This window comes from Archocentrus centrarchus, chromosome 17, assembly GCF_007364275.1.
Source record: "Archocentrus centrarchus isolate MPI-CPG fArcCen1 chromosome 17, fArcCen1, whole genome shotgun sequence".
Lineage (NCBI taxonomy): Eukaryota > Metazoa > Chordata > Actinopteri > Cichliformes > Cichlidae > Archocentrus > Archocentrus centrarchus.
The window spans coordinates 23,649,417-23,670,159 of record NC_044362.1 but is presented as its reverse complement, the minus strand read 5'-3'; the positions used below and the strand labels follow the sequence as shown (position 1 = coordinate 23,670,159).

The window sequence follows — 20,743 nt, the reverse complement described above, 5'->3', positions numbered from 1 at the left end:
CTTGGGAGAACAATTTAAATATATATAAACTACACATGATGATAGCATAGGGTTAGGGTTATCTCTGATATGACTTTGAGCACATAGGTCAATTTAACACATCTGTATGAGGACAGATGTGCTGCACAGCCTGAAAGTGTTCTCCACACTGTATTTGTGAGATTTCCTGTGGCCTCCCCCTCTCTGTCTGGCTCTTAGCCCCCCCCCCTTTCATTTAAAAACCTGGGCACGCCTCTGCAGCGTTACCTGCTTCTGAAGGAAACAAACCTCACAGACTGTGTGAGACAGACGAACGAGTCGACAGACAGGCGGAGAGACAGACGAGAGACACCCCCGCATAGTTTCCGTCAGCCGGGTGACGTCTCCGCCTCTCGGCCGTGTGCAACGTGACGTTACGCCGCTGTAGTGGAGCCTCTAGCTGCATCTTGTTGATGCGCCGCCAGGCTTTTCCAGTACTGAGAGGACTCCGGGAGAGTGAGGACGACAGATACGCACCGTCCAGGCAAGTGCTCACCGTTTGAAAGGACGGGGCTGTTTGAACGGGCCGGTTAAAGGGGAGCTTGTTTGCTAGTAGCGGATCCCAGCCGGTGATTAACGGTTGAGCTTGAATTCTTGCGTTCAGCCGACAGTACTGAGTGGCGGAGAGGGGAGGGGGGACGAAGCTAATCTGCTTTAGCCTGCCGTATCGTTGTCTATCTGGGGTTAGCCAGCCGTGATGTTAACGCTTTCCGTGCGCTCGGTAAGCCTGCTTTATTAGTCTCTACGCGGAGCTAGCCTGCCTTAATATGGTGGCTGTTTATCCCTCCAGCCGTCGCTGTCATTGCTTACTATGTGTGAAGTCGGGTCTATGCGCTTTACTGTGGTTGTTACTGCTGCTGGGGGAGGGAACCGGGTAAAAGTGAGCCCGTCTGTTCTCGGGGGAGCTGGGTTAGCCTGCTTCACAGCCCTCCGTGCTGTTTAGACTGCTTTACGAGCGACCGTATCGGGTCGGGCTAGCTAGCGCCATGGGGATTTTTGTTAAAGCACCAGAGAGCTGCCTTTCCGCGGGTTTCCAGTCAAATGCGCACATTTGTTTTTTAACATTCAGCCAGAATATAATCTTGTTTTAAATATTGTCACACTCAAATTCTTAATACGAAACGCTTATTGTAAGTGTTTTGACCATTACTGACAAATGCTCTACCTGAGTTTGATCGGAGGTGTAAACCCCACCGTGCCCTCACCAAAATCGTTGTGTGCGCATAAACGCCCGACCGCGGTGCCTTCTCCACACCACGCCAGTCCAGACTGTAGTGTAGACAGTGAATGTCATTATCAGCACTGTCTGCATACCAGTGCCGAGCCAGCACAGGAGGCGAGGTAGAGGCTGCAGACTGGAGGAGGCGGAGGAGGAGGAGGGGGGATAGCTGGCGTTATACGCGGTGTCCTTGCACCAAAAAAGGGTGCTAGAAGTAGTGAGGGTGACGTGAAGAAATAAGTGTAGCTTCATGAGAAATGACAGTGTGTAGCTGCTGAAGAGCTGGCGTCTTGAGGGAAGTAAACCGAGATAGATTTTTTTTTTTTAAAAGCACGAGAAGCCAAACCAGGGTAAACGCTCCTTTATGGCAGTCATCGATTTAAATTTTGCCGTGTTTATGCCTGTTTTGCCAGTCGGTGGTATTTGCCATTAAAACGCCCACAAACATCCACCCGTTTCGGAGGTTTGCACCGCAGCAGCTTTTTCGCTCGGTGGAAAAAACATCGGGATGCTGAAATTTGCAAAAGCGTGCAAAACCAATTCTTGTGGTTAATTAACCAAATCTGCCCGTTTACCTTTTTGACAAGCCAAAATCCCCATTATCTATCTATCTATCTATCTATCTATCTATCGAGAGCATTTTATTACATTCCAGAAAGCATATTATCCGAGCTGAAGTGCATGAAATCCGCCGTGTCTTGCTGTCATATTGCAGCAGCCGTTACTAACTACAATGCGTTTTAAATTCGGTAAAGCAGTTTGGTGTTTACCTTATTAGTAAAATCCGAGAGTTTAAAGAAAGAAAGAGGGGGGAGACACCGGTTTCCACAGTGTTGAATGTCAAGCTGTGAGAGAACTGAGGGACGGGGATGACTGCTGTTAACGCCTTTATCAATTGTTTTTCATGGAGTTGATGGGGTCAGCGTGGGGTAAGCACACCTACGGGAGCGCACAATATGGCTGGGAGGGGCACTTTCATTTGCAAAGTGAAATGTTTTCGAGCATTGTGCATCAGCCTCTCATTAACAATGTAATGAGAGAGGAAGAGGGGCAGGGTGGTGGGGGATTTCTGCTTGTCTTGTGTGGTCAACTGGTTTGGCTTGTTAAAATTCTCACTCTGTGCTGGGACGTTTTTTCTTTTGAACCTTTGGTGGATGCAGATTTCCTCCTCTGGGGTTCAATTACAAGGAGCCAGGAAAAAAAGCCGTGTTTGTGTGAAGTATGGTAATGGCCATTTGGTATAGTGGTCCAATGACCCTGCAGGGACACCATAAAACCTTTAATGTTCCAGAATAATAAAGATCTTTTTTTTTTTTTTTTTTTTTTCTTTTTTAAAGTTTGTTCATCCCTCTACAGGAAAGGTAGAAAAGATTAATTTTTTCCTATTCTTTTGTGTTTTCATGCTCAGGCAGAAGATCAGACAGTAGAAATCTTCAGTAACAATCATGCACGTGTCTAACCACCAGAGGATTTGAGAAGAGTTAAGGAGGAAAAGAGAGACTCAGAGGAATACAAGAACTTGGTCAGCTCACAGAAACAACAATAACCCTGTGCTTAGATATGGCCAGCACCCAGACCAGCCTGAAAACCCCTTTCAAAGACTTGACCTCATTCAAGGGCAACATGAAACGGCTGTACAGAGAGCGGCTGGAAGATGCACCCATCAAGAAGCGAGTGATGGCAGAGATCAACCTGAAGCGCCGCAACTTGGACTCCTTCTCCAAAACTCCCAAGGTGAAGAGAGAGCAGTATGAGGATCCACGCCCCAACTGTGACATGGATGTGGAAGGCCGGGCTGAACTGCACATTGTGGGCTCTACTAAAGCCCTGGACCTGAGCCCCGGTCTCAAACACACACTGGCCCAGTTCACCCTCAGCAGCCAGAGCTCCCTCGGGGGCCCAGCTGCCTTCTCGGCACGCACGGGCCACGAGCATTCTCCTGCCGGTATGCCTCCCCTCCCCTCCCCTCCAGTTTTGGGAGGGGGCCCTCTGTTGGTTCCTTGCGACAGCTCCACTGAACTCACCCATTCACTGCTAGAAGGAGAGTCCATCTCCTGCTTTGTTGTTGGGGGCGAGAAGCGGCTCTGCCTGCCCCAGGTGCTCAACTCCGTGCTCCGTGATTTCTCGCTGCAGCAGATCAACACCGTGTGCGACGAGCTCTACGTCTACTGCTCTCGCTGTGACGCCGAGCAGCTGCACATCCTCAAGGTGCTGGGCATTCTGCCATTCAACGCACCTTCCTGTGGCCTCATTACACTGACCGATGCACAGCGGCTCTGCAATGCTCTGCTGCGTCCTGGTGCAGCCTTACCTGCTGACTCCAGCAGTAAGCTGTCAGCCCAGGGCCTCCTGAAGGAGAGTGAAGCCAGCTTTCAGGTGGAGCACCAGTGTCTGGGGAAGTGCCAGGGTCTCTTTGTTCCCCAGTTCTACACCCAGCCCGAGGCGCCCTGCATCCAGTGTGTGGAGTGCCAGTTGCTTTTTTCGCCGCAGAAGTTTGTAATGCATTCGCATAAGTCACCTGATAAGAGGACCTGCCACTGGGGCTTTGACTCAGCCAAGTGGCCCTGCTACCTGCAGCTCGCAAGAAAGTACCAAGGAACCCCAGAGGAGCCCAAACTCAAGCAGCTGCTGGATGAAGTCAAAGAGAAGTTCCACTATCAGCTCAAGAGGTCGCTAGACAAAGTAAGTGCACCTGTTGGTGATACCTGTGTTAGCTGTGTGTGTCTTTACTTGTCTTGCATGCAGTAAAATCTCATTTATCACCATTCTGCTGTTTTGCCAATTTATGTTGAATTAAAGTCTCCATATTTGTGTGTCTAGCTGACATCCTTCCTGCAATGTTCCAGTCCTGTGTTTTGTGTATTGGCCTCATTTGAATAGACTACCTTATGGCTGGTGTTTTCTTAAACCAGCATTGACCTAGTGTGTGTGTGTGTGTGTGTGTGTGTGTGTGTGTGTGTGTGTGTGTGTGTGTGTCTGAGGGCTGGGACAGGTGGTGACATCTGCCTGGCCAGGTCTGATCAGACAAAGTTAGGCCAGCTGGCCACAGCTGAAGGGGAAGGGCATCATTTGTCCCCTCAGGTCACCTGGAGGTCGGTGGGAATGTCACTGAACAAAAGGCCAATATGTGAGGCTCAGAGAGTGACCCTGAAACTTCAGTACTGGAGTTATGTCAGTACCAAGGTTATTATAGTTAACAAAGACTAGACTTTTGAAAGAACAAAAAGTGAACTAACTGAACCAATATTGTGTACTTGCAAAACTAACGATACAGAAAATGTCTTTAGTTTTAGTCTTTGTGTGTTTGGTGAAATTTGGTAGCAGAACTGACCTGTATGAGGTCAGGAGCTCTGAGCTAACTGCCTTCAAAAAAATGTCCTATTTGTATTGTAACATTTAATCTGAACTCCTGAAAAAGATGCCCCTGACAAATACCCTCCATATTATAATATTTAAGAAAAAGAGAACTAACAGTGAAACTAATAAAATCTAACCTGAAACCTGACATTTTCAACCATTAAAAACTAAACTGAAACAAGCAATCCCCACTGGAAACTAACTAACCAAAGTGCGTTCAAAATGAAATAAGTTAGTTCTTTTAAACTGACACATATTTGTCCACTTTACCCAGAGTAACCTCATTCTTGCAGCACACAGTCAGAGATAATGGAAAGGAAATCTCGTACCATTCACAGCTCAGGCGCTTTTTGGCTGGTTGAAATCTTGGAACGGTCTAGATGTTTTACAAGCCACACTTTCAGCACTGGAACATAAACCGTGTTAAGCAGGGCTGTACAGTTAATCGAAGTTATTTTTATTTATTTTACAATTTTGACTTCCAGCAATTATTAAAGTAAGTTAATCAAGATGCTTTCATTTTACCTTTCTCCACACCCTTTGCTTTACTTTAAGCCCTCACTAAAAATGCCAATTCACTCCCCAGCAGATTGTGGCAGGGTCTGTTCAGTTTACATTTAGTCTGCATGTAAGCTTGTTAAATAATCACCATCTCAGCACTGACCAAATTAATCAACCTTCAGGTTTACCTCCAGGTAGTTATCACTGAAGAGCCTCATTCTTCCAAAGATGATGATTGTGTTGATTTTATTGCCATGTGGGGAAAAAAAAAAATCATGCCAGTGCAATCTAGAAGCCACAAGGGCTTTGAAAGGTCAGCATTCAGAGGAGGAGGGGGAGAAACTCCAGTTCATTTCACTGCTGTTCAACTGGTTTATGTCTCATGACCTCTCTGTGACCACAGCAGACTTACCCCTATTTTGCACTGTATTCTGGGAGGAGAACTGGTTAGCTCACACTCAGATCTATATGCACATTATTGGTAATGTTAAAAGATTAAAAAAAAAAAAAAAAAAGAAAACGCTGCCCACCACAGCCCTCTTTGTCAAGATTTATTTGTCACTACCTGGCAGCTGGTTGCACGAGACTGATTAGAGTTTATACAGAGTGTGAGATTTGTGAAGCTCGAGACACACTGAACTTATGTGTACGAGACAGAGGAATTATTTTCCTTTCGGAATAGCGTCTGCCGTCTCACTCAGCGTCCTGACCGCATTCCTGTCCCGCTTCTTCCCAGCTGGTATGCATGTTGGAAGCCAGAGACATTTTTATACCTCAGAGGGAAACTAGCACACACAGACTGCTTCACATGTACCAAAACATACTTGATGTCGAGGGGGCTGATGAGTCCCGCAGTGTCAGTGATGTGTGTTTGTGTGAGACACATTGCCCCTGTGTGTGTGTGTGTGTGTGTGTGTGTGTGTGGGCCAGTATGACACATCTTTGTTTCTGTGTCTCACACATTGCCAGGCTCTCTGGAGCCTGTGTCTCACCACAGTTTCAGGTGTTGTCTCCTCTCTGTGGGGTGATTTATTTTTTTTTTTTCTTCAATGTTTTTTTTTTTTCTTTTATTTTTCCAGTTTTCTTGTTTTCTTTTTTAATGTCTATGGCAGTGACTGTGGTTCTTCTTGTTCTGCTATTTGTGAGGTTTTGGTTTCAGTGGAAATGGTGTTTGCAGGGTTAACAGAGGAGGTGAGATTTTATGTAACATCCAAGCTGGTGTTGACAGAGACATGCAAAGTCACAAATGGCTAAAATTCCTGGAAAGATGATTGCATGAGTGTCCAGGAAGCAGGTGACTTTGGCATCAATAGAGGATGCCAGCACAAACCGCCCCCCACCCTCTTGAACAGATTTATGAGAGTGTGAAAGGTCAGCGACCAGAGGAACACGATGACCTCGTACTGTGTCTCATCACTCAGTCAGGACACAGGGACTCTCCCTTCATCTCCAGCCACTTTCTGTTTATGTATTCCTGTAATGAAAGTGTGTGTTAACTGAACAGGAAGTGAAACAGACGGACGTGTCTCTCACCCTGAACATCCTCCAGACTCTTGGTGTCCAGCCGCCTCCACTGCACTAGCTGTGTGACTCATAGTTTCCACATCCCAGTGGATGTTGGTGGATGGCCAGCCAGGCAGCTTATAGTCGCATATTCTTTTTAAAAAGATGGCTAGCCTTCGTGTGTGTTAGTCTAACCCCAAATGTGCACATTTCCTAATGTCCCTTATTTACCCACAGTGTCAATGTGCACATTTACAAGCAGTTTTACCAGAGAGCTCTGAAACCTTCTAGAAGAGAAGAGACACAAACAAGGGGAGCCAGCTGGAACACCCCCCCTCCACGCTTTCTCCTAAGAAGGTGCAGTTAAAAACTCCAGGACTTGTGGTCCATAAAGATGCTTTGTGCCTGGAGGCACTGCGAGCCTGTCTACTGATCCCTGCTGTGTAAACAGTTTACTAGGCACAACCAACACACACACACACACACACACAGCAACAAGCTGAAACCTTATCACAGGAGTCACTTTAGTATTTTGACAGACAATTAATTCATTTTGGCTTCAGTGTTTGTTATAGACACTCATTCTTTAGACTGAAGTATCTTCTGTTGCTGTTTTTATTAGGTGGGTTATTTTATTCAAATTTTTTTTCTCTGACAAGACAGGAAATCACAAATTTAAATTTGATCATCACCACCACCTTGTGAAATTACATTGCACTTGTGAAGCTATCTATTGCCAAACATCTCAATTTAAAAAAAAAATTCCCAGTTGTACTCACATTTTGCCTAGCTTATTTTAAGATGGTTACACACAATTTTTTTAAAGTAATTTTAGAATGTATTATGTAAAGTTTAACTTTTTTTTCTTATACTATAAGCAAAGAAAAAAGTGGCTGTTTCAAACTAAGACACAATCTGACTTGATATTTTAGGCATGTTTCCTAACGCTAATGAGCAGCCCCGACATGGTGAGCATAGCTGTGAGTTGCCTTTCTGCCTCAGCCTTGTTTGCAGTATTGTGCTGGCCCGGAGTCAGAAGTGTCAGACGGAGAGAACAGCCTTCTTCTGTCTGTCTCCCTGGCCGGGCTGACACAGTGGCTGCGGCACAGACGGCAGACAGCTGCATCTCTCTGGCTTCCTCTATTTGCTATTTGGAAACCAGTGACTTCATTACCACAGACTGGTGCAGCTGCACTCTCTGGCTGTCTCCTGGGCTTGTCTGTCTGTCTGCTTGTCAGTCATTCTCTTGGGCGGTATCTAATTGGATTTTGGCGAGCATGCTAATCGTTCGCTGCGCCTGCCTTCTTCATCTACCTCCTCTTGACATTCAAAATGCCTGCTTTCTCTTGGATTCGTGCCCTCAGACCCACAGTCTGCTCTTCACGCTGCCATCCATTGCTCACCATCACCCCCTTTCTCCCAGCCCAGACATTCTCACATGTATCCATAAACAGTCAATGCCCCCCAGGCCCCAATCAGCGAACAGTAGCAAAGTAGGCAGCCAAATGACCCGATAAGTCAATCGTTACATAAGCAATAAGACCACTTGTGTGCTTCTGCAAGGTGGATGGGAGGAAAGGCCATTGCCTATTGATCGGGTCTCCAACCTTGATGGATGTGGTGAGTTGCCGGGTGACACGGGACATTGAAGAGAGGAGGGGGAGATGTACCAAGAGGAGTGGGAGGAAGGAGGAAACCAAAGAAGAGTGAAACAAGCAGACTCTTACAGAGGGCACAGCCGGTGTTACATAAGTTCCTGTCTGTGTTCAGACATGTGCATCAGTGTCCCAAGTTAACTTCACCACTGCTTCTGCTGTCACATGCATTAATTTGAAGTAGCATCAGGCAAAAGGGTATCTTTGCCCCCCTAAGGTGTGACACTTGAGTAAATAAGACAGAGGCTGAACAAGAGAAGTAAAGATTATAAAAGGATGAGAGGGTAGAGCCAGGTTGGGTTGCTCTGAATATGGTTTTACTCACAAACTGCTTTAAACTTTGGTTGTCTTCCATGATACAATCTTTGCCTGCAGCTGTTAGGTTGTTACAGGGGGGTTTTGGCCCCAGATTTCCTTTCTCCCAAGTTGAAAATTAACCTTCCCCAACTCAGCCAACTTGTAATAGCATGTAACAGCAATCTTGATTAGCCAATCACATGCCTGCTAGCTTGCATTTCCCCACAGCTAACATGCCCACCAAAAAAGACACCCATACACATTTCTCTGTCTGTGAATTTTCCTTAGAACAATTGTCCCCTTATACTGAATACACGGCTGCTTTTTTGGCCACTGGCCCACACTAACCTACAGTCTGTTACACCCGTATGTAGTTTGGTGTGGGACACAGTCTGTGTATAATGAGCCATGCCTTGGCCCATGTTTGCTGCCTGTTGTAAAGGGCTAAAAGGGGCCCCTCAAGGTAGGAGGGGCTGAGCCGAGGGGCCTCTGGTATGTCACCATCAGGTCAGTGCCAGGATCACAGCTCTATAACAGCATTGCAGCTCACTCGAGGAATGCCCAAGCCATTACTTCCTAGTCTTTGACTTAAATAGATAAGAATATTCTTTTTGTATTTTTAGTTTTCACATTGTCACAGGCCTCAGCCGCAGTTCATGTCACCGCTTGAATTAGCTGTGCTCCAGCCTGTCCGGTTCACCGCAGCCCCACATTCAAATTGCACATCACTTGGCTGGTACAGCTGCTGCTCGCTATTTTGGATAACAAAGTAACAATAAGACGATACTGTGCTGCTATGGGAGTGACGTGAGCTCAGAGCAGCAGCGGGCAGAATAGACAGGTCCATCCAGATACAGTGGAGCCTCTGCCACGTCTGCCAGCAGTCAAACAGACTAAAAACACTTTCCAAGCCCCTCCCTGCTAAATATCCTGCAGGCTTTTAAAAGAGTCCTCGACTGACAGGCTATTTGCATGTTCACTGTGCTCTGGTGCTTCCCCTCAGGGCGTCAGACCAGTTTGTTGCTTCTAAGGAAAATGAGAACAAGAACAAAGTAAAAATAGTGGCCTATGAGTTCAAGCAAGATTATAAAAAGTGAGAGGATTCTGTATTGAAACACATCTGACTTGTTTGTTTAGTTAGTTTTACAAGAGTAGAATAATGAGGAGATTTGGTATAAATTGATGTGTTGACGAGAAGATTAACTGTCCACTGTCAAGTCTCCCTGAGAGACAGTCAGACGAGCAGGTTGTGCGTGTGTGTTGGGGGCTGGGTACACTGGTGGGAGTACTGTAAAGGGGCTGTTGGGGACCGCAAGCCCGTGTGTGTTGTAAGCAAGTGGGGAAAAGGCGTTTGCATTTGAAAGACTCCTCTGTGCGGTCTCCCGGTGGGAATGGTGATTAATGAAGATATAAATGGAGAACCCCAGAGATGGCGCTTTCCATAGGAGCACCATGTTCACATCAGACAGCGCACATACACACCCGGCATATAGGCAGTTGGACTCTGTGTTATAGTTTCTCCCTCAGCCCCAATATCTGAGACAAGCAGATAAACACAGGATATCAAAGGCGTGTCGTGAGTCCCGCTGGGCTGCCACCCGGCGCATCCAGAACACACGAAGCCCAGGCGGTACACAAATCAGTCATGCATGCTGCAGTTCGGTGGAAATCGGGGGGAGGGGGGATGCTGATAAATGAATCCCTATCTGTTTGCCTGATGGGTAAAGACTTGTCGTTTCCATATGGGTGTGTTTCTGCTTGTTTGATTTTCTCTCCACATTCCTCCTTCAAACTGAGCCAGGTTAAGTGCTGCCGTGGCCCTTGCTAGTCATGTCCTTAAGCTTAGAACCCCAAATTAAAGCACAGTGGACCTCAGTGAAATGCAAACCTGCCTGGCTTGGTTAGGCGATTGCTTACTCTATAAGTCCTTTACTTTGCAGCCTCATCTTTGCTCCACTTAAATCAAACACCTTCCAACTGTTTTTTTCCCTTTCAGTCTGTATACCCTGAAAATCCTCCTCTCACCAGGAGTCTGGATGATGTTGCTTAGGGCAAAGCTGAGAAGTTAACTGGGAAACGGGCTGCATTAATAAGGGTGGAAAAAGTGACATTTTATGCTTTGCCCAGTTTCCTCTCTCTCTTTTTCTCTTGATGTGTTTATCTATTCGTTATTCCCACCTTCAGTGACGACACTCGCGGGACTTATCTGGCTCTGATGTTTCTTAAGGCACTAGACGTGCACATGCAAACGTGCAAGCTTCTTTGCACCATATCCCTCAGGGGTCCACACCAGCTCATCTAGATACCGTAAATGGAGGGCACCTGCATCTGAATTTCCCTCTGGATCCTCAACAGCCCCACTGCAACTCTTCACAACTTAAACTAAGTAGCAGACAATCCTTGAGGTTGTTGGCCTCCAGATGCAGTTAATTACTGAACAGCATCCATAAAAGGTATAATGTGTGTTTTTATTTGAGTATACTTCAGCTATGAGAGCATAATTAAGGGTTGCATGTGTTGAAGCTGTGGAGTGCGCTTCAACATCCTTGCATGCAAACTACGAGAAAAGTCTACTTCACCGTCCCCGAGCAGTAAAGCCGCGTGTCGAACTTGTTCCAGCTATTCTTTGCATGTCCAGCTCTTCCTTTGGTCATTCATGTTAAAACAACCTTGCTATTATGGAAGACATGGCCTTCATGGAGGCTTATTGCCCTTGACTTTATCCTTTGAAGAGTTCTTGTGGTTTACAATCTGGCTGCAGTTTAACCAGTTCCTGTGACAAGTGCACTTTGTTATGCCAGACATTTTCTCTGTCATCACTATCAAAATGCGCTGGCTGAAACGCATCCTGATTCCAGATGAGGCCAAATGCAGAGCAGTTCTTTGTAAGAGTGACTCACACTGAGTGAAGATTTCTAGCCTTCACAGTGTACTCATGGTAAAATTTTGGCAAGGTTGCCTTTTCTGTCAGCTGCTCTGGAAGACATCCAAGCGGCCTTATTTTCTATTCTGTAAAGCAGCAGAAGAAGGAAGGCTGCCGCTGAAATTTTAAACCCAAAACTCTAAAGTTTTGTGTCATCAGAGCTGTACGACAGAAACCTTGACACGAGCTTTCAATGGATCCATATGATGACATCTTTTATTAGAGCGATGAAAGCGCTGGGTACTGTTCAGATGACACAGTGCGGAGTCTGTGATTAAAGGAAGTCAAAGGGTCATACTCAGTCAGAAAAGAAGCCAGACTTGCACACAAAAACACAACCAGAAACCAGCCACTTCCTCCCCCTCACCACGCCAACCCTATCCTGCAGCGTGAGTCACGGTGCTCCATCCGTGCTGTGGTCTGCTCGCCACTCATCAGCGTCACTGTGGAGCCAGGACAAAGATTTATCACCGTCCTGGTCTCTCACTCAGTCTGTTTGATCTGCACCCAGGTGTGTTCACTTAGAGCTCTGACTCAACCGTAATGAGATTTGCCAGTCCCAACTGTGCTTTTCTTGGGCTGCTGTCAAAGCTTGCATCAGACATTGAATGTGTCTTGTGTGTTAATGAAGGAAGTCTGGTGATCAAGTTTACCTGTCATAGGCTCTGGTGTATGAAACTCAGTGCAGACAGAGTGGAAATTAATAGCAGCCTTAGGCCAAATGTTGGAGGATTTTTGTGTGCAGGTTTCATCTTTTCAGTGAATCACATTCTAGCAAGAACATTTAAATTTTGCAAGAGTCTTCAGAGGCTTATTTTGAAAGCCAGAGCTTGTGAGGAAAAAACAGAGGAAGAGTGATGGTAGCTGATGGATTTGCATTATGGGAGCTGTGTGTTTGTGTGAAGGAAAGAGAGGGAGAGAGGGTGTCGAACCCGAGGGGCCCAAACAGCAAAGCCAAGCTGCCCATGCAGAGAGGAGCAGTGGAGGCTTCAAACAAGTTCCTGCATGTAATATGGATGAGACCGGAGCTCCCTGCAGAACAGTCAGAGGGCCTAGGGCCAGTTTGGATTTAACTGTCTGCCTTTCCATGTGTCTGTGATAGATTTTACCCTGTGGGGCATTTTGGCCAGGTGGAGTTTTCTCTTTGTAGCGCCTGGGATAGCCTCCTTACGCCACCCCCCCCCATCCGTCCCTTCTCCTTTTTTCCACCCTCCTCTGGCCCTGTTGCAGACAATGATGGCCAACCAAGCACTGACATTTACTGCAGTATTCCACGTTACAACCAAGCTAGAAGTAAACAAAACGCAGATCGATAAATACGCATACGAAGCCCAGTAAAAATGGCAACTCCTGCAGTAAAACCTTAAAACCCCTTGTTTAAACACCTACTTAACTATGAAGCACATTTTTTTTCTCTACTCTTCAAAGGGGAAACCTAATTTTTTCCCCATTTTTTTTTTTTTTTTTAAACCAGATTTGTCTTCATGACAAATTAGGATGCAGAATTGTTTCTGGGTGTTATAACACCTATTTAGCCACCGAATGGCTGCTCGAAGCAAGCTTCAGCATGCATTAGGAGGCATTTTAGTGGTTGCTATGTAATTCATTGCAAAGAAAAAGGGTCGGGCAGTGTCTCCATTTTGTATTTTCTCTCTCTCTCTCTCTCTCTCTCTCTCTCTCTCTCTCTCTCTGTCTCTCTCTCTCTCTGTCTCTCTGTCTGTCTCTCTCTCTGTCTCTCTCTCTCTGTCTCTCTCTCTCTGTCTCTCTCTCTCTCTCTCTCTCTCTCTCTGTCTCTCTCTCTCTCTCTCTCTCTCTCTCTGTAGTGCATTGCTGGCTTCCTGACAGCCTCTCTCAGCTTTCAGTCTGCTTAGCAACGCTCGTCCTCTCTGCAGCTCTCTCACTCCCCTCTGTCTCCAAGCACTCTGAGTTGTTTCATCCAATATGAATAGTAAGCCAAGTTCCCTTATATAGAAAACCAGGCAGCTGATCTGTGTTTTTTGATGGCAGCAGCAGAGTGTTTGCATGCCTGTCCCTAATTGCAGATTTGAGCTAGTAACCTACCTCTGCAAAGCATCCTATGGTGGTGAGTTTTTCCTAGAGAGTTTGTGTTTTGGTTTTTAAATATCGTCACCCTCTTAAAATAATGGCCTGAGTCATTTTTTTTATTTTAGGTTTTTCGGAAAAGACAAAAAATTGAAACAAACATTGAAAATGTGACCATTTTAAAAACAAAACTTTTGTTAAAAAATGTCTTGGGCCATTATTTAAGAGGGTGACAATATGTTAAATCACACTCACTCACACACACACACACACACACACACACACACACACTGACCCAGATGAAGCTCACGTGATGAGTATAGTCATCCACAGACAAGACAAGGCCCCACTGGCCTCATTCTCAGTCCTCCTGGGAGCACAAAGTGTGTCTGCCTGCTGGAGTCTGCATGCACACTAGTGCACGAAAGTTTGCTTGCAGTAAACTACGTCATACTCCTACGTTGCCGTTTGACGGAGCTGCTGTTTGATCAGATTTCTGCTCACTCACTTGCGCATATGTCTGTGGTTCCTGGCTTGGTTGACATAGGTGAGCCCCCAACAGCTTTGGTAATTAACGTTCTGGGGTGGGGATGGGTGTTGGCCCTGGGGAAGAGACGTGCAGCGCACACGCTGAGCTGCTGTGCTAGTCATAGTGAGCTCATGTGTGTTCAGGTTGCACTCTGATTTTTAAAACTCTACCCAAATCAAACACACTCTCATTTCCAGGATGAATGTTCCTAGACACGTTTGCTACAGGCCTGTAATGCATCATGTTAATCTAATAACTTACCTTGAGTAGATGGGAGTCAGAACCATCACACGCACATAATATTGCTCTGAACGTGACATGAACCTGTTAAGAGTTCGTTTTTAATGTTTTTCTGTCTTTCTGCAGCAGGGAGACAAACTAAATTACATTTGAGATATCATAGATCTTCCTCTGAATACTACAACCAGTCTCTCTTTTACAAGACTGAATCATATTTCCTTTCTAAAACAGCGGTGTGATTATGGCTAAAATTATATTATTTGGCAACACACTCTGTCTGTTCATCACTATTAATCACTGTACTGCAGGCTGATGATTTCAAGTGTGTCATAATGCAGTTGTACTTCTTGCCACTGATGCAATGGGTAACAACCACACAATGCCTTTGAGTGAGTGTTTCATCATTTCTACTGGGGATACTAAGATTATATATGGCACATAGTGCCAGATTTCAAAGGGATATCTCTCTGACTTGGGAACGACACGGTGTCCCATCGGATGAGCTGGAAGAGGTAGCCGGGATGAGGGAAGCCTGGGCTTCTCTGCTTAGACTGCTGCCCGTGCAACTCAAACCCGGATAAGCTGTAGAAAATGGATGGATGGATTGATCTTATATCTATTGTACCTTTTTTAAAAGGGAGAATTTGAAAACCAGCAAGTGTTTTTGTAGGTGTTTGATTACTGACCATTTATTTATTTATATACTGTAGAAATAAATAAAAATTCTGACACAGGGAAAACTGTATTATTCTGAAAGGCAATGGCAAATTAATCAATTTCGCTAGAAGTATTTTTCTCCCTCTGCAATAATATATACCGCATCTTAGGCAGTGCATGTATGTGAGATGTGGGGGTGGGGGTTACCTTAGCCTGGGCAGCCTACCTAGTGTATTCCAGTCAGACAATTTGTCCATTCATGAAGTAACATCATTACAACCCTACACATACAGTGCTTTGAACACACACTGGAAGCTGCCACCTGGGAGTTGACTGTGAAACATGAGAAATGGAGGAAGGAGGGAAGGAGATGAATAGAAAAATTGATCGAGAGAGCTTCAAGAGGCGCCTTTTTATGTGAAGGATCCCAGAGAACTAGTGTTGCTGCTCTTCAAATTAAACCCCCGTCTGCCGTAAAGCTACAGTAGGTGGACAGTAGATTGTGCGTTTCTTAGTGGGGAGAGATGGCTTTTATACCTCGCTTCATTTTCTGTCATAGATTCCCGTTAACCGTTTCTCCGCTGGGCCCCATTTGTTCTAGCAATCAAGGTTGTGGTGTGTGGATTGTAAAATGGCTGACTGGAACTGTAGCTGTTAGAGGAAGGAGTTCAACATGTTGGCTGGGAGAGGAAAAGCTGTGTGTGTGTGTGTGTGTGTGTGTGTGTGTGTGTGTGTGTGTGTGTGTGTGTTTGACGTGCATGTGATGACTGTCTAGACGGAGTGCCTGTGTGGCGCAAAAATGTACTCAAGGCCCGAAGCCAAAGCAAGTTGGGAATGAACCTGTTCTTATCTGCCTGTGTGTGTGTGTGTGTGTGTGTATGTGTGTCTGTGTGTGAGAGCCAGAATGACTCGAGCATGACTGGTCTGGCTGATGCTTATCAGTGTGCTTGTCTGGCTTTGGTGTGTCTGTGTTTGGAAAGAGGGAGGAACAGGTGTGTGCGTGTCTGAGGGAAGGGACAGACAGACGGGCAAGTCACATGTTGTCCGTGCTTTCTGTCTCCTCATTTGTCTCGGCTGTCTACCTGCCCCCCCCATTTCCTGTTTCCTTCTGTCACCTGTTTGTCTAACTTTCCACCTGTCAGACCTGTCCTCATGTGTGCCCTGCTCTATTTTCTTTCCTGCTTATCTGGTGGTACATTGCCAAAGTGAATGAAAAATTAGTTGAGTAATCTCCTGAGCATATAAAGTTAAAGTGTAACTGACATTTGTCATAAACTGAGCATCTAGACCTTGAAGTGATCTCATTTCACCGTGCTGAGTAAATCAGAGCTTCTACCAAAAGTGTATTCCTTTAATTGCCCCACTTTGCTGCCCGGTTCCCTTGTGGGCTGTTATTGATTTGGCTGCTGAAACAAAGTGTGGCTCCCAGTCCGTGGATAAATGGCTTACTGGATTAAGACCTCCATATAAAACCTTCCAGCATCTGTGTCTATGTATGGGGGCCAGGTGGGACCACCAGAGCACCCAGTAAAACCCAAATCAAACCCAGAAGACTGGCACAGAATTGTCTGATCTTAATTGCAAGCAAAAGGATAAGCGGATCAACCACGGTGGAGGTCGATGGATATAAAAATTGGGATTTGAGTGGGAGTTGCAGAGAGAAAGTAGCAGCACTGCAACTGCGGATTATTTTTATATTCTCCCAAATGCACAATATGTTGTTTAGTCTGTTAAAATTATGGATGCACAGATATCAGCCATAAGTGGCTGATATTTATCTTGTGTGTTACATCAATTGTTTGAGCTAAAAGAGTTTAAAATATAACAGTTATTTGTTATTAAAAAGAGACATCTTTTTTCCTTGGAACAAAACAGAGAAATGAACTAAATGAAAACCCTCGATAATACATTTAACAATGTGCTTGCTTACTTTAAAAGGTTTAAAAACAATGCAAAAGTCTCAGCCGGTTTGTGAGTTTTGAGGAAAAAGTGACATTCAAGAGATAGATAAATGTGTGCCTTGTTGTCGCAGTTCAGTCAGGAAGCGTTTATAGAAACTTTGCATCTATTGCTTGATCTTTGACACAGTTGACGACTGCAGCAGTACAGGATGTGGTCTAGAAACAGACAGGGTGTGACTGTCTCTCCGAGTGTCTGTGTACGTGTGTGTTCCTACAGTCCTCTCTCACTGCCTAACACACACACACACACACACACACACACTGTTCACTTCCTCCTTAGAGGAAAAAGGAGAATGAGCTGCATCACTCCGTCCTCCTCTTCTGCTGCCGCAGCTATTCCTTCACCATCTCCATGCCAGGCACACGAATGATATGTGCCACAGATATGTTCCCATCCCCTGAAATAGGTTGTGGTGTTCGCTTGGGTTCTCTTTCAGTTTTCATACCCAGCAGCTGATATTAGGGTTTCAACAGATGTGAAGACCGTTGTTCCCAGCTGTGTGTGTGTGTGTGTGTGTGTGTGTGTGTGTGTGTGTGTGTGTGTGTGAGAGTGAGGGCACGGAAGTTTTTAATAGCACGCAAACACATTGCTGCTGTGGAATAAAAGGTCAGATAAAGGCTTGCACACTCTTTATTATGGCCTAGATAAGATTCTCCTTCAGGCATGTCAAGACTTGTTGTGTTTGTGTGAGTTTTTTATATCCTGGGCAGGGTTTTATAGTTTTACCACATCTGCAGCATTTTCTCTGAAGAATCAGCACAAGCTTAAAAAGAAGGGAACCAAGTCTGGTCAAATAATGATTATTTGCATTGCCAAAGGGGAGGTTTTGCCTATAGTTGACACATTGCTTTTCCTTATTTTCTGCTCTGTATAATGCTGTTACAGTGATGGACACTCATATTAAACATGGCCAGACTTTCAAATAACAAGGTCATCGTATGTGCACGTGAGCCCTACAAGCCAAAAGGACTTCAAACTGCTTTAAACACTCTGTTTCAGGCAGGATTTTCTACTGTTGGCTCTGTATGATGTCAAAGAGTGTCATTCACACAGAGCTGTGTGAATGCAAACCTCACTAAACCTTCTCTTTGCGAGGGACAGCCAATCAGGAGTTATTACAGCTTGTTTCAGACAGAGGCTCTGTGTAAGATAAACAGATTATTTTGACCTGTGAGTTATGGAAAGCTACTCCAGTAGAGTTCACAGAGCTGGACATGAGCAGAATAGTTATATGGAGTTTCTTCCCTCTCGTGATGTTGAAGCAACAAATCCTCGCCGTCTCAGGGAATTCACCTCTTCAGGTTAACTCACAAATCACAAGAACCAATTTGCTCCATTGCACGTGTATGTGTTTGTGTTAGAGGGTTGAGCCAAGTGTGTGTTTTATTATGCATGTATGGAGACAGGATCTGTATTTATAGCAAAGAGTAACTGCACGTGTGTTTATATGCACTGAGACAGTAGTCATTTGGAGGGTCCACGTGACAGGAGTAGAGCGACGGAGGATTGGAGCTTGACCTCGGACTTGTTTGCACTGTGTGTGGCACTGTGTCAGTCTGCTTCCACGAGTCTGCTTTCAGCTGGGGGGGAGGTGGAAGCAGGCTCTTGTCGTGTGTCAGGATGAGCAGATACAAGCAAGACTTAAAAGACTCACTTAAATGCAGTGCAGTCCTCAGGTATGAAGAAATTCACTGTCACCTTTTTATAGGTTGACAGCCTTCACCCCAATCATGTAGCAGCTCGTCGGCAGCATCGCAAACTATGGAACCTCATTCATTTAGTTTCTAGCTTGAAATTAACAAAAAATTAACTGCAAAATTCACAAGCTTAGACTGGCTTTTCTCCCCCTGCTTACAGGAGAATGCCATCTTCCTTTTGAAATGCATTTCAAGCTGAAAAGAATAAAAAGGCAGCTGGTATTCTTGGTGTAAATTAGATTTTTGCTGCTGGAAGAACACAGCAGAAATGCAGGCCTTTCGCTAAAGTGCATTTGCTCTGCCAGACTGTGCATGCTAATGTACAGTCATGGGTGCCTGCTTAGTAAAGTGCCACTTGTTGTTGTTTGATTTAGTGGCACTCAGGATACACAGACACACACAAAAAACAATTTCTACTCCATTAATGCGTCTGCTGCAGAAATGTCACCTATGCTGAAAAAAAAATGGGTCACTGTGAGTTCACATGGCTGCAGCTACATCTAGCTACACATTGGTGGGACAAACCAGCGTGAAGCTGCAGCAGCAGGCAGACTGCTAGTGATTAGGATCAGCAGGGCAGAGTTCAGTCGAGTGACTGTGTGGAATGCTAATCCACATTGTCATAAGGCGAGCTTCAGCCTGACAAAGGGCTGGAGACATAAGGGGGTTACGTGTATGTGTATACACGTGTTTGTGTGTCGTTGAGGCAGCCCAGATAAGAGAGGTACTTCGTTATTGCAGATTAGGACCCAGTAGCAGCATGGTGTGTTTTTAATAAAGCAAGGTGGGGGTTGGGAAGGTGAGGAAAACAGTTGTAGTGTTGAAGTGTGCTAACGGTGCACCGGCAAACATTCATTAAGGAAGAGAGAGTGCAGAGCAGCAGGAGTAATGAGAAGGGGTGTGTGTGTGTGTGTGTGCGTGCGCGCGCGTGAGTGGGTGGTGGGCGTTAAGCTGTCAGCTGTCAGGTATGCAGGAGTCACTGGGAGAGGCAGGCAGCCATTAGCGGCGCACACACATACATGTATGTTTGGTCTTTATGGATACAGCACATACAGAGGTAATAGCCCACCTGCAGGCTTCCTCTTTTACTGTTTGGTTTCCTAGACGTTTCTCACATTTATACTAAAACCCTGACCCCAGGATGTTTCTTTGAGGGGTGACGATGCATGTAACCACCATTAGTCACATAGACTGTATATCAGTGATTGCCAAAGTGTGATTTTGGCCCCTTTGTGGGCAGAAAAGGTACTGCAGACATGCCTAGAGAGGTCATTTGTATTGAATATTTAAATATTAGAAGGTGCACCTTTCAAATTTTTATATTACTTGATGTCATAGGATGAGATGCACTTTTATATGTGAAATCAAATGATAATCCTTTAATTCTTACGAGATTTTATAGGTTAAAATCCTTTGGGATCCTTTTTAGAACCACAGTTTTTGTAGTAGGTTAAAATTTGAAAAAGAAACTAAACTAATGAAACACCGCCATGCGGTTTAATGCTCAAACCTCTTTGGTGGGTGTCACATATGAAGGAAAAACCCTCGACATTCACCTATTCTCTATCCTTAACCATAAAACCTCCAGTCTTGACCCTCAAACAGCCCCAAACTGAGGGCCAGCCAAAATGTCCTCGCTTTCCAATAATGTCCTAGCTCCCAAGGTCTAATTGGTTCTTACAAATACACACACACACACACACACACACACACACACACACACACACACACACACACACACACACACACACACACAAAGGAGGGTGCAGACCTAGCTTTAATGAGCTGTCAGTCGTCTTAGCAGCAAAACATCTGTCGTTGTGGAGGTCAAGCAGATGAAAGACCTCTGTATGACCTGGCTCACGCTCTCCCTCTGTATGCGTTTACCATACAGACACAGAAAGACCATCCTTTACTTTGGATGGACTCAGCCAGTGAGGACCCAGCACACCGCCACACCACTGCAGTGGTTGCATGGTTGTTTCTGTCAGTCCTCCTTCCCTCTATCTCTGCCCTGTTCTATTCTCCCCTCTCACACTCCCCGTGCTGCAGTGCTGCCTGCTAGATTGGGGGGAAAAAGGGGAGAAAAAACCAAAAACACAGCAACCACAATCACTGAGAAACAACTGAGGTCCTGTCTGT

General features: G+C 45.4%; 1 protein-coding gene across 2 annotated transcripts in view; it reads left to right on the top strand.

Moving 5' to 3' along the window:
* Positions 1-549: 549 nt before the first annotated feature.
* skila (SKI-like proto-oncogene a) overlaps positions 550-20,743 on the top strand; it is a 32,878-nt gene continuing 12,684 nt past the window's right edge. Inside the window, exons 1-2 of one of the 2 annotated variants that reach the window (XM_030752876.1) lie at positions 550-739; positions 2,646-3,919. In XM_030752876.1, the coding sequence (XP_030608736.1) occupies positions 2,798-3,919 (1,122 nt within the window). In that variant the 5' untranslated portion in view covers positions 550-739; positions 2,646-2,797. Of the gene's footprint in view, positions 740-2,339; positions 2,462-2,645; positions 3,920-20,743 lie in introns of those variants that run through there. The other variant, XM_030752877.1, reaches the window with a different exon arrangement.